This window comes from Giraffa tippelskirchi, chromosome 7 (assembly GCF_054371585.1).
Source record: "Giraffa tippelskirchi isolate mGirTip1 chromosome 7, T2T-mGirTip1v1.2.pri, whole genome shotgun sequence".
NCBI classification, from domain to species: Eukaryota; Metazoa; Chordata; class Mammalia; order Artiodactyla; family Giraffidae; genus Giraffa; species Giraffa tippelskirchi.
In genome coordinates this window covers 147,385,209-147,398,338 of record NC_137281.1, presented here as the reverse complement: position 1 = coordinate 147,398,338, position 13,130 = coordinate 147,385,209, and the positions used below count along the sequence as shown (strand labels likewise).

General features: G+C 43.3%; 1 protein-coding gene and 1 long non-coding RNA gene across 10 annotated transcripts in view; one reads left to right on the top strand and one right to left on the bottom strand.

The window, feature by feature from the left end:
• GPATCH2L (G-patch domain containing 2 like) overlaps window positions 1–4,546 on the bottom strand; it is a 60,551-nt gene extending 56,005 nt beyond the window's left edge. For all 9 annotated transcript variants that reach the window (XR_014059309.1, XR_014059304.1, XR_014059305.1 and 6 more), the window contains exons 1-2: window positions 4,477–4,546; window positions 1,486–2,161 (exon numbers count right to left, since the gene is read on the bottom strand). Coding sequence is in view for 2 of the 9 variants with exons in the window: in XM_081509345.1 (XP_081365471.1) it covers window positions 1,486–2,147 (662 nt within the window). In the remaining 7 variants the exon portion in view is untranslated. The remainder of the gene's footprint in view (window positions 1–1,485; window positions 2,162–4,476) is intronic.
• Window positions 4,547–4,685: 139 nt separating this feature from the next.
• On the top strand, window positions 4,686–11,401 carry LOC145513326 (uncharacterized). Its single transcript, XR_014059311.1, has 2 exons — window positions 4,686–5,426; window positions 9,773–11,401. It is a non-coding gene; the product is annotated as an uncharacterized LOC145513326 (long non-coding RNA).
• Window positions 11,402–13,130: the final 1,729 nt, after the last annotated feature.

Below are 13,130 nucleotides of genomic sequence, written 5' to 3'. Positions count from 1 at the left end.
GGTTTGATTTCCAGTTTTGCTACTAAATGACCTTGGGCAAATTATCTCCACACTCATAAGCTCTATTTCCTCATCTATAAAATACAAACAGTGGTCCCTACCAGACAGGGGAGTTGTGAACATTAAAAAAGAATATACGTTCTGCACAATAGTACAGGGCCTAGCACACAGTTAGTGCTTAATAAATACTAACTAACACTGTTAAGGGCTTCCCTCATAGCTCAGTCGGTAAAAAATCTGCCTGCAATGCAGGAGACTTGGGTTCGATTCCTGGGTCGGGAAGATCTTCTGGAGAAGGAAATGGCAGCCCACTCCAGTATTCTCGCCTGGAGAATCCCATGGACAGAGCAGCCTGGCGGACTACAGTACATGGGATCACTAGAGTAGGACACAACTTAGCGACTAAATCACAACAGTAACAGTAATATACTGGTCCTCAATTGGGAGTACTCAACCCATCGAGTGAGCACCCATGAGGCATTTGTTTTGATACTATGAAAGGTGATGGGAACTACGTAGGATGCCAAACATGGGACATCCCTCATCACCAAGAACTGCCTCACCCAAAATACCAACAGTATCAGCATGGAGAAACAGACATCACACATTAACATTCATAACAATATTAAAGCATCAAGCTGGGGAGTATCGATGTTTCTAGGACTATCTGTTTGACATGTAAAAAATTAAAAAGTCACCCAGAACGACACTGATATTTTAAGCATGCACCCATCAGAGACAAATTTTGCTGGCTCAATGACATTTGGTGTAAGACTAATGGGATTCAGTACTGTTATTTTCAAAGTCTATCATGTGTTCCAACAACTTGAATGTCAGCCATTAAAATAAACTCAATACAGTTAAACTGTAAGTAGTAGAGAACACAAATAGAGCCCAGAAATATTACTATCTAAAGCCATGATTCTTAATGGGTAAAGGCAGCTTACCAAGAACATTTACAAATTCCATATGCCTGGCACCGGCATTTTCTCTCCCACGCACACGTCTCTGCTGAGGCGCACACACACACACACACACACACACACACACACACACACACACACACACACACACACACACACACACACACACACACACACACACACACACACACACACACACACACACACACACACACACGTCTCTGCTGAGGCCTTGGTTCTAAAGAATAGTTATGTATGTATGAACTGCGTGGCATAAAGAGCAGCAAAATGTTTTTAAAATAAAACTCTCTGTTATGCATTTGAGGTACACGTTTTAAATGACTTTGAGAAACAAATGTGTTGCTATAAAATATAGCCTTCTTGATATAGGGTAACAGGATCATGAAGCCAGAGATAAACACAACCTGACTGGTTAAAAGAAAGCTACAAAGACAGTACATCAGAGACTAGTCTGAAAGAAAGTTGAAATCATGAAGACTGGATTTGTGCTTTGGGTAAAATTAACCAGGAAAATCTTTTGACTTAGTAAGGGAGATCTCACCATTCTGACATGTTCTCATCAGAGCCCTGTTTTTGTTCATCTGCTTCACACTCCATCCTTTCTTTCCTTCCCGTTTTGCTTAGGAAAGTCCTGTTTTCTGCTGATTCACACAACCCATGACCTGACGAGGTCCAGGGAGTATTCTCCTTCCAGCGGGACAGACGCTGCTTCTTGGCCGACTTGAACCTGCAGCCTCTCTCATAGCTCCAATCGGACACCTTGAGCTTCTGCTGAAGGCTGGCGGCCACCTCTGACGTCACTCGCTTCACCTTACGCCGGCGCCTGAGTGGTCGACAGGGTGCATTTTCAGTAAAGGAGTCAGATTCATGCCAAGAATGCTGCTTACTCTTAACAATGGCGTTGAGAGCTGGGTGCCGTTTGGCTACCATCGTGTCATCAGAGTCACTGAAATTGGTAACTGGGGCCATTTCTCGACAGTCCTTGAGAGCCTCATCCAGACTGGACTCGGAGGCCTCACTGTAGCAGCAGGTATGCTCTGCCAGGTGAGTGAAGTCTGAACGGCGCTTTCGGCCTCTCCGTTTGCGAAGCTGCCGCCTCTGCTGCCGCGGGCTCAGGGCCATCTCCTCCCAGAGCTCACCAAGCTTATTCTGCTCAGATGTCTGCTCTAAGGCTGAGGCTAAGTCATGAACCAGCTCATCCATGAGGCCACATCTACCTACAGGAGGTTCAGAAAAAAAGAAAACAAGAGAAAGACTAAATAGAATCTGTTGCTTTAGGATAATTTTTTAAATAGATCGTGGCACTGCAGAGTCCACTCCATCTATAGAAAATTCACCTGCGTTCACCTGGCTACACTTAAGATTCTATTCCTACCATCCATGCTCAGTTAAGTCACTAAAAATAGGTGTGTGGTCCTTGTTAAATGCCTATAGCCATCATGTTCTTAAGCACAAAAGTTCAAAATACTCACCAGATGACAAGTGGGTTATTAGTAAAAATAAGCAAACTCAGGGGAATAAATGGCTCCCTTTTCCCAATTAAACTTGCTCAACAAAATTACCTGATGATGAGATCTAAAAGGTTTAGAGAATGTCTCATTAGACAGGAGCAGAAAAACACTCAACTTCAAAACCATAGATGAAAAGACTGTTCTACACTCTTGGGTCACTAATAAGAAGTGTTCTGGCAGGAAGAGAGAAGCAACTTAGTGACACACTCTACAGAAGGCTGCATGGAGCTTTGGTGATCCAAGAATTTGTAGTGACCCAGGTTTGTACTGTGCACGGAAGAAAAAAAAAAAAAAAAGACAGTTTGTACCCACTCTGGTTCCAGCTACCACCCAGAGGCTAGGAAGTCAAGAGCTTTAAAGAGTATGTCATAAACTTGTGAATAATTAGCAACTTTTAAGTTCTTCTCACGTTCCTTCAGAAAATAAAGTGATCATCCAAATTCTGTGCTTCCATGCCAGACAATCACACAGAAACAGGATATAACTGAGGCTGAAATGACAATACATGGAGTCTCTAAGATTTCTAGGTAACAGCTTTCCAAAATTTCCTATTTTTCAACTCATTATTGTTAAACCATCATACTTCAGGGATCACTTCAGAGGCAAACCTTCCTGAGGCAGAGAGTAGGAGGAGCAATTTTCAAAATGCCTTTTTAAAGGGAAATATGTAATATACTTCATACACCTAATTAAATACATGTTAAACTAGCACTTTTTCCCTAGCCCTTAAGTTCAACCTGGAGAAGGAAATGGCAACCCACTCCAGTATTCTTGCCTGGAGAATCCCAGGGACGGCGGAGCCTGGTGGGCTGCGGTCTATGGGGTCGCACAGAGTCGGATACGACTGAAGCGACTTAGCAGTAGCAGCAGTAAGTTCAACCTATTTCAAGACCGTAATTAGAGTTTAAAACTCAGTGGTGCCACTCTCAGACCATATTTCCCTTCACAGTTTACATTTTGCAAAAGACTTTCTAAAAATCTATTTTCATGCTATCCCCATGCCAATCAACTCAAAGGCAGGAGGAGGAACGGCGACACCTTTTTCCAAAATTACCAACAAACAAAACTTCTCAAAGTGTCAAAAGCCACACTCACTTAAGCAGTAAGTAGTTTAAAATGCCATGACTGGTGTTTGGGGAGACAACTGTCCCTAAAAACCAAATAGAGAGTGGGGACGCACGTATCTAAATCTACTTCCCTCATAAAGAACTACTGCTTTAAAAACTCGGGCAAAACTGTACAAACTTTAGCACGGAACGAAGTTACCAAACAACTAGAACTTGAATGCCTTGCCTGTGCAGTCGAACGCCAGCCTTTCAAAGACTGCAAAAATTGGAACAGCAGGTGACAGAAGAACCCTGGAACTCCCACTCTCCCTGGATGCACCGTCCGAGAGGATCCGGGGCCAGGCAAGGAAGCACTCGGGGAGAGGAAAGGCTGTCCGAGTCACGCAAAGGAAAGGACCAGAAACCAGAAGAAGTAAAAAGAAAGAGGCAGGCAGGCGCAGGGTCGTGTAGGTGGAGACCGGGTTGGGGAGGGAACTTCTCAGTTGGGCCGACCTAGGAGCAGGGAGTCAGCTCTTCCAGGGCAGAAACTGCCAAGATGCAAGCCCTGGCGATCTAAACTCCCTCCGTGCCAGGGGTCGCAACGTGACCACATCTATGAGGGAAAAAAAGTGTGTTTCGAAGGGCTCTCCCCCCACGTCCGGGGCCCGCCCCCGAAGAAGAGGGCGACCACAGCTCGGGACACCAAGCCCTTACGCTGTCGCCAGCCCCAAAAGAGCCAGAAAGTAGAGGAGAGAGAAGGTGACTGTCGCCTGGCAGATGGCCCGAAACCCTCATCTCCCCCGGGATTCGGGGGGAGATGGGCCCTGAAAAACAAGGCCCGCCACCCTCACCCCCTCCCGCCAGCCTCTGCAAGGCCCCTGCCGCCCCCCGGTCGCCCAGCCTCGGCCCAGAGCCCGGATCCCCGCTGGCGACGACCCCCGGGACCCCGACTCTCTCATTCCCAGGCCCCCTCACCCGCTGCCGCAGCCACCTCCAAAGGCCGCTGCTTGAGGGGCCGAGTCTCCCCGCCCGAGCTTTCCTCTCTGACCTCATTTCCGGTCTGGGCCGGAGGGGTGGGGCGGCGGCGGGATGGGAGGAACTTGGCGGCGCAGGAGGCCCCGCCCCAGCACGGCGCTTCCTGCCAGCAGCCCCGCCCACTTCCGTCCCGTGGGACGCTGTGGGCCACGAGAACCCGGAAGGAAGGCGAGGGGGTCAGCAGCTGTGGTATTTTGGGGGCCTCCCAAGGACCGGGGTTGACAGGACCGTGGAGCTGAGGTGCCCATCTTGGGGAAGAGCCTACCCCGTGCAAGCCTCGTCTGCTTTGGAGACGTCAGGAAATTGGGCCCTAGGGAGGGGCGTGGGCCTTGTTCTTGCTTGCTGACCGGCTTTATACAAGCGCGTGGAAGTTAGGGAAATGAATCTTCATTTCCTAACTATGGGAGTTGTACAGCCTTTGGCAGGATAGCGTCGTAGTGAGTTAGACTACTAAAGATGCACTTTGCCTTGAGTAACAAAAATGTAGAACTGGATTATAACTTGAAGTGTAGAGTTGATGCTTTTGAACTGTGATATCGGAGAAGACCCTTGAGGGTCCCTTGGACTGCAAGGAGATCAACCAGTCCATCCTAAAGGAAATCAGGCCTGATATTCATTGGAAGGACTGATGCTGAAGCTGAAACTCCAATACTTTGGCCACCTCATGCGAAGAACTGACTCACTGGAAAATTTCCCTGATGCTGGGAAAGATTTGAAGGCGGGAGGAGAAGGGGAGGACAGAAGATGAGATGGTTGGATGGCATCACCAACTCAATGGACATGAGTTTGAGTAAACTCCAGGAGTTGGTGATGGACAGGGAAGCTTGGCATGCTGTGGTCCATGGGGTCGCAGAGTCTGGTGCGACTGAGCAATTGAACTGCACTGAAAGGTAACAGCCATAGTCAAACTGGGGTAAATCAATCACTTATACAAATAAATGTATTAATGGGGAAGGAGAGATAAGTCTTTGGTGCAGAACACTAAACAATTTTATAGATACTCCACCATGAGGCCTAACTCCTCATTCTAAATGTAGACTGTGCAGTGACTTCCTTCTGAAGCATACCATGTGAAGAATGGGGGAAGGAGAGTAACTTTTATAGTGGAGAAACTAAACAAGCACTGCCTCAGTCAGGTGATCAAGGTTAATATCAACAGTGATAAATCATGTTGATAGTATGTGCACTAGCGAGGATATGACAAAAATGGCCTTTTATCTCTGTGATACTTTACTTCTAAAGTTCATAATCCCAGTCTCAATAAAAGGGAAAAAGTGGACAGCCCCCACATGAGGGACATTCTACAAAATGTCTAACCAGTATTGCTCAAAGCTGTCAAGATTTTCAAAGATGAAGAAAGTCTGAGAAACTACCACAGCCAAGAGGAGCTTATGGAGACGTACCAAGTAAATGTAATACTGTATCCTGATGTGACACTGGAATAGAAAAAGGATATTTGGTAAAAACTAAAGAAATCTGGATAGATTTTGGGCTTTAGTTAATAATAATGTACCAACATTGGTTCATTAATTGTGACAAATATTGTTTACTAATGTGAGATATTAATAATGGAGGAACCTGAGTGTGGGGTATGTGGGAACAGTTGTACCTCTGAATTTTCCTGGAAACCTAAAGCTATTGTGAAATTAAGTTTATTTTTAAATAACTTTTGACCCTGAAAATTCTGCCTCTGAATTTTGTCTAAAGAAAAAATTAGAAATGGACAATGTAAAGTACAGGTAATTAATCTTTATAGTGCCGACGTAAAAAAAAAAAAAGCCTAACGTAAGAGTTGTGAGTTAAGTTTTATTGGGGCAAAATTAGGACTATAGCCCAGGAGATGGCATCGCAGATAGCTTTGAGAAACTGCTCCAAAGAGGTAGAGGGGAAGGTCAGTGTATATGTGGTCTTGGTAAAGGGGGAGCACGTGCAATCAAGCACGTTTAATTTTGTTTGGCAGAATGTTTCTGCTAGTCACCAGAAGCAGTCATCACCATGAAGGACTTTAGGACTTCTCTGGGCTCATAAAATTGACTCTGAAATTATTTAACCATTGGAAGACTTGTTCTGCCAGTTTTTCCCAGAGTACAGAGTGCCTCATTTTTGCCCTCCATCCTGAATTCCTTTCAGGGGTTGTTGAAAGTCAGCATGATTTAATCCTTGTAGAGGTGGATGGCAAGTTCCAATTTGTAGTTGACAGGAGCACTGTGGGAGGGAGGCATGAGAATACTAGAAGAAAACCAGAAATCCTACAACAGGGGTTACTTATCTAAACTACAGTATGTCTATGGGATGGAATACCTTGTAGCCTTTTGACAGTGATTATAGAAGAATATTTAATTTCATGAAAAGTCATCAATTTCTGATTGTGTACATTTCTGTACGATGGTTGTGCTTTAATTAAAACATTCCTTTGAAGAAAGTTAAAAAAAAAAGTTCCTTTAAAAATGTAGAGTGTGAGACTGTTCATGCATAAAGGAAATTAAATCTATACTTGCATAGGACTATGACCAGAATAATACATTACTTATCATCCAAAATAGTTCCATTATAAGTTATTGTATCTCCTACATGTTATTTTTATGGTTTTTCAGAATTTTCTATAGGTGAAACATTGTGTAAAGAATTAAGGGAGTAGACAAAGATGAAGTTTTGAGCCAGAGTGACTAACAGCAAAGTGAAATGAAAGTCAGTCGTGTCCAACTCTTTGCAACCCCATGGACTGTAGCCCTATGGACTGCAGTCTGCCAGGCTCCTCTGTCTATGGAATTCTCTGGGCAAGAATACTGGAGTGGGTAGCCATTCCCTTCTCCAGAGGATCTGCCCAACCCAGGGCTCAAACCTAGGTCTCACACATTGCAGGTGGATTCTTTACTGTCTGAGCCACCAGGGAAGCCCAAGAATGCTGGGCTAACAGTGGTTGGTGCCATTTGCACAGCTAGAGAAGTGAAAGAGAGAAAAAAGTTTGGTAGAAAGATGATTAATTCCATTTTGGACATGCTGAATTTGTGACTCCCACAGGACAAAAAGATGGAAATGTTCAAGAGGTGTCCGCAGCCATCAGCCTCTTTTCTTCTTAAGTGAAGTTCTCTCCCATAAATCATACCAGCTCCTGTAGTGTCACTTCCCTCCATCAGCACTGAATGCTCCCAAATTTCTTGAAATCCAGCTTTTGGTTTCAGATTTATGCTAGATACTCCCACTTATTTTCTCAACCAGCACCTCCAGGTTAAGATGTCAAAACAAATCTTAGTTTCTTCCATAGTCCCTATCATATTTGTCCTTCCCTCACTGTTCCCAGTTTGGGAAATGTCACCACCATCATGCAGTTACCCAGGTGAATTAGCCTTTAGACCCTGTTTTTTTCCTTAATACTTCTACATCTAAATGAATGCCAAGCTTCAAGGATTCTACTTCGGTAGTATTCTTGCATCCACCCTCCCCCTTATGCTTTCTATCTGCCATTCGCCACATCTGGGTAGGCAACCACTCTTCTGGATGGCATAGCAGCCTCCTTAACTGGTCTTGCCACTTCCATTTTCTCCCCCAAAAGTCATCTCTACACTGACACCAGAGTGAGATTCCTGAAACACCATTTCACTGCAACCATCTTCCACTATCTCCTGCATCACACTGGGCACACCAGACCACTTGCTTTTTCTTGAAGACCCCTGGGGTTTGAGAGGATTTAAAGGCTCAGTGTCTGTGTTACCTCCACGAGGTCTTCACTGTGCTTACCCACTCTTTGGGCTCTCTCAGAACTTGCTGGTATCTTTATTTTTTCCCTTGCTGGTATCTATATTACACCATTTCTTCATTCAACCTTGAATCTGAGACAATTCTGTGCAAGTTTGCCTCCCCAGCTAAATTACTCTTACAACAAATATTCACTGAGTACCTGCCACACGCGTGGCCTTACGCTAAGCTCTGGAGATATAGCTGGGTGAACAAAAATGAAGCCTACTCCATTGCCCCAGATACCGTCTCCTAGCCATTGTATTCCGACCAATTCCAAGCACGGTGCTCTGTACATGTACTCCGTAACTACTGTCAGTTGACAGAAGTAAATACTTGTTTACTATGCCGTAACAGAAAATTAGAATTGCTTGTCTCAATCTTAAGAGAAAATTTAAATGAAAGCTAGTGATGGTGGGAGCCATGGGCAGGGTCACTCAAGGAAAGAGTACAAGAGAAGAAACCCGTGGAGGGCAAAGCAGTCAACGCGAAGGACAGAGAGCAGTGGAAAAGAACCAGTGTATAGAAGCCAGAGAAGGGTGATGCTTACAAAAAAGAGATCAAGAGGACAACTAGGAAGAAACAGGTCTCAGGAAAGGTCATCACACTTGCTAAGTGAAGCAAGCACTGATGATAGGGTTTATGTAGACTTGGAGCAGGTAAAGTGGAGGTGGGAGAGAAACCAAGAGTGAAGCTCCATACATGATAAGCTGTGTCCTGCCCTGACGGCTTAACTTCCTCATCTGTCACAAGAGACAACAACAAAACATACTCATCTCTTGGGTGGAGGTTAAATGAAATAATGAATGCAAAATGTTTCATTTAGAGCCCAACACAAATTAAGCACTCCAAAAATGTTAGTAATTACCATTCTTAGAGGAAGTCAAAAAGTTTCCCTCAATTGACTATCAGGATGGAACTTCAAGTTGAATGAGCAAATCACCAGCTGAAAAGGATCTGCACACAGTAAGGAACAACAGGCTTCTCCCTTCTTTGTTTCCCACTGAGGAAAAAATAAGTACCTCCACTGGCTGATTCATTGGATTCCATGCAGTTATAATAACCTCGAAGTCCTCTGCATGTCTGCACAACCTAGGATATGGTCCCTGCCCCATACTCCTAGTATCAGCCCATAAACTCTCCCTCCATGCCTCCCCACTCCCACCCCAGGGCCTTGGCATATGCTGTCCTGAAACCAAGAATACCTGTCTTTTAGGGCTTTGCAGGTGAGGGTCATGGAATATCCTCATTTTTGAAGTTTTGGCTAAAATGTCACTTCCACAAAGAGGCCTTTTCTAATACTATCTTACTTAAGAAATCCTACTCCCCTAAAGCCATTTTCTATCTCATTGTCTTCTTTATTAAACTTATGGCCTATTTCATAATCCAACATTACCTTATTTTGTATGTATTTGTTTATGCTCTGTCACCTCCCACTAGACTATAAATATCATAAGAACAAGGAGATTGTCTTTTCTTATGCTTTTGTGTTCCTCCACAGTTCGTCTCATCAAATCTATGGTTTTTCCAGTAGTCATGTATGAATGTGGGAGTTGGACTATAAAGAAAGCTGAGCACCGAAGAATTGATGCTTTTGAACTGTGGTGTTGGAGAAGACTCTTGAGAGTCCCTTGGACAGCAAAGAGATCCAACCAGTCCATCCTAAAGAAAATGAGTCCTGAATATTCATTGGAAGGACTGATGCTGAAGCTGAAACTCCAATCCGTTGGCCACCTGCTGCGAAGAACAGACTCATTTGAAAAGACCCTGATGCTGGGAAAGATTGAAGGCTGGAGGAGAAGGGGACGTCAGAGATGGTTGGATGGCATCACCGACTCAATGGACATGAGTTTGAGTAAACTCTGGGAGTTGGTGATAGACAGGGAGGCCTGGTGTGCTGCAGTCCATGCGGTCTCATGGGCCACTGCAGTGGTTTTTCTTGTTGTGAAGCACAAGCTCTAGGTGCACAGGCTTCCAGTAGATGCCTAGGCTCAGTTCCAGCACGTGGGCTCAGTAATTGTGGCTTGAGGGCTCTAGAGTACAGGTTTAGTAGTTGTGGTGCATGGACTTAGCTGCTCCATGGCATGTGCAATCTGCCTGTACCAGGGATCAAACCCACGTCCCCAGCATTGGCAGGTGGATTCTTATCCTCTGTACCACCAGGGAAGTTCCCCACAATACATTCTTATTTGTTTGCCTTAAACAATCACTTATCATTTAGAGAGTTTGTTTTTTTTTAATTAGGTAAAAGTTATAATTTCACAAATGCCATTTTTGGTGCTTTTCATTTCTTTGTGTAGATCCAGGTTTTTATGTAGTATAAATTTTCCTTCTACCTGAAGTATTTTCCCTTAACATTTCTTCTAGTTCTGGTATGTTGTTGATGATTCCTTCAGGTATGTCTGAAAAAAAAAAAAAAGCTTTATATCATCTTCGTTTTTGAAAGATAGTTTGCTGAGTATAGAATCTTAGGTTGATGGTGCTTTCAGGACTTTCCAGATATTGCCCCATTGTCTTCTGGCTTATGTTATTTCTGAGATAAAGTCTGCTGTTACTCTTATCTTTGTGCCTTTTACAGAAAACACCTTCATACTGTTGCTGCTATTTTTTCTCTGTATCTCTAGTTTTAAGCAAGTTGACTGTGATGTGTCTTAGTATTATTTTCATCATGACTATCGTCCTTGGGATTCATTGACCTTTTTGGATCTATGGGTTTATAATTTTCATTCAGTTTGGAAAGTTTTTGGCTATTATTTCTTCAAATATGATTTTTCTCCTCTCACTGGCTCTCTACTTCTGGGACTCCAGTTACACATATTTTAGATTGCTTCAGGTTGTTCTTTTGTTCTTTCTTTTTTGTTATTGTGTTCTGTTCCCCCCCACCCCCCACCATGTGCTTTATTTTGGATAGTTTATATTGCTATGTCTTCAGAGTCACAATAGTTTCTTCTATATCATCTGATCTATTGTGACTCTCACCCAATATATTTTTCATCTCAGACATTGTTTATTTTTAGAACTTAGATTTGGGGCTTTAAAAAATCTTCCATGTTTTTCCTATTATATGCTTATATTTTTCTCTACCTTGTTAAACATGAAATATAGTTATAAAAGCTGTTTAATGTCCTCATCTAATAGTACTGTCATCTGTGTAATTCTGAGTCTGTTTTTATTGATTGTTTTTTCTTTACATTACGATTGTATTTTCCTGCTTCTTTGTGCCTGGTAATTTTTAAAATTGCTTTCCAGACATAACTAATTTTACTTTGTTGTATACTGGAAAATTTTGTATTCCTTTAATTATTTAAGGTGGGAGTAAATACAGTCCCTGGCTGGTACAGTGGTAAAGAATCCGCCTGACAATGCAGGAGATGCAAGAGATGCAGATTTGATCCCTGAGTTGGGAAGATCCTGTGGAATAGGAAACGGCAACCCACTTAAGTATTCTTGCCTGGAAAACTCCGTGGACAGAGAAGCCTGGTGGGCTACAGTCCATGGGGTCTCAAAGAGTCAGACACAACTGAGCACACACGCAGGCACAAGCATATACTCCGCTAATGCCAGAAAAAGAAGTCCCAGGCCCTGTATTACACTGAAAATATTTCACTGGCTTGGGAGACTAGAGATTATTTTTCAGTTCAGAAAGCTCTACTCCCTTTATATTCCCTCTAAATTCTGTTGACAAGCTAGTTGTTTCCTTATGTAGTCCACCTCTTTCTTAGAAAGAGCCAGCTGATCATTTCAATACTCTACCTGGAAATTTCACTACTCAAATCCATAAGTTGGTTAAGTACTTTTTCTACTGTCCAAATTAGCTCAGACAAGTTTTACTGATTGTTTAACCATACATAATATGGGCTACCTTTTTTCCAACCTGCTATAGCAGTATCTTTATCATCTTTCCCAGCCTACCTACTTGCTTTCCAATCCCAAAGCCAATGTTTGTATCTTTGCCTTGGGTTTTGATTTATTTTTATTTTTGGCAGCATCAAACTTCTAAGTACCAATTTATGTGTCAGTTATCCACTTCAGAAGAATACTGCATAACAAGTCACTCCAAAATTTGGTTGCTCAGTTTTCATTCCAATCCCAAAGAAAGGCAATGCCAAAGAATGCTCAAACTACTGCACAGTTGCACTCATCTCACACGCTAGTAAAGTAATGCTTAAAATTCTCCAAGCCAGGCTTCAGCAATACGTGAACCGTGAACTTCCAGATGTTCAAGCTGGTTTTAGAAAAGGCAGAGGAACCAGAGATCAAATTGCCAACATCTGCTGGATCATCAAAAAAGCAAGAGAGTTCCAGAAAAACATCTATTTCTGTTTTATTGACTATGCCAAAGCCTTTGACTGTGTGGATCACAATAAATTGTGGAAAATGCCGAAAGAGATGGGAATACCAGACCACCTGACCTGCCTCTTGAGAAACCTGTATGCAGGTCAGGAAGCAACAGTTAGAACTGGACACGGAACAACAGACTGGTTCCAAATAGGAAAAGGAGTACATCAAGGCTGTATATTGTCACCCTGCTTATTTAACTTATATGCAGAGTACATCATGAGAAACGCTGGGTTGGATGAAGTACAAGCTGGAATCAAGATTGCCGGGAGAAATATCAATAACCTCAGATATGCAGATGACACCACCCTTATGGCAGAAAGCGAAGAAGAACTAAAGAGCCTCTTGATGAAAGTGAAAGTGGAGAGTGAAAAAGTTGGCTTAAAGCTCAGCGTTCAGAAAACTAAGATCATGGCATCTGGTCCCATCACTTCATGGCAAATAGATGGGGAAACAGTGGAAACAGTGGCTGACTTTATTTTTCTGGGCTCCAAAATCACTGCTGATGGTGACTGCAGCCA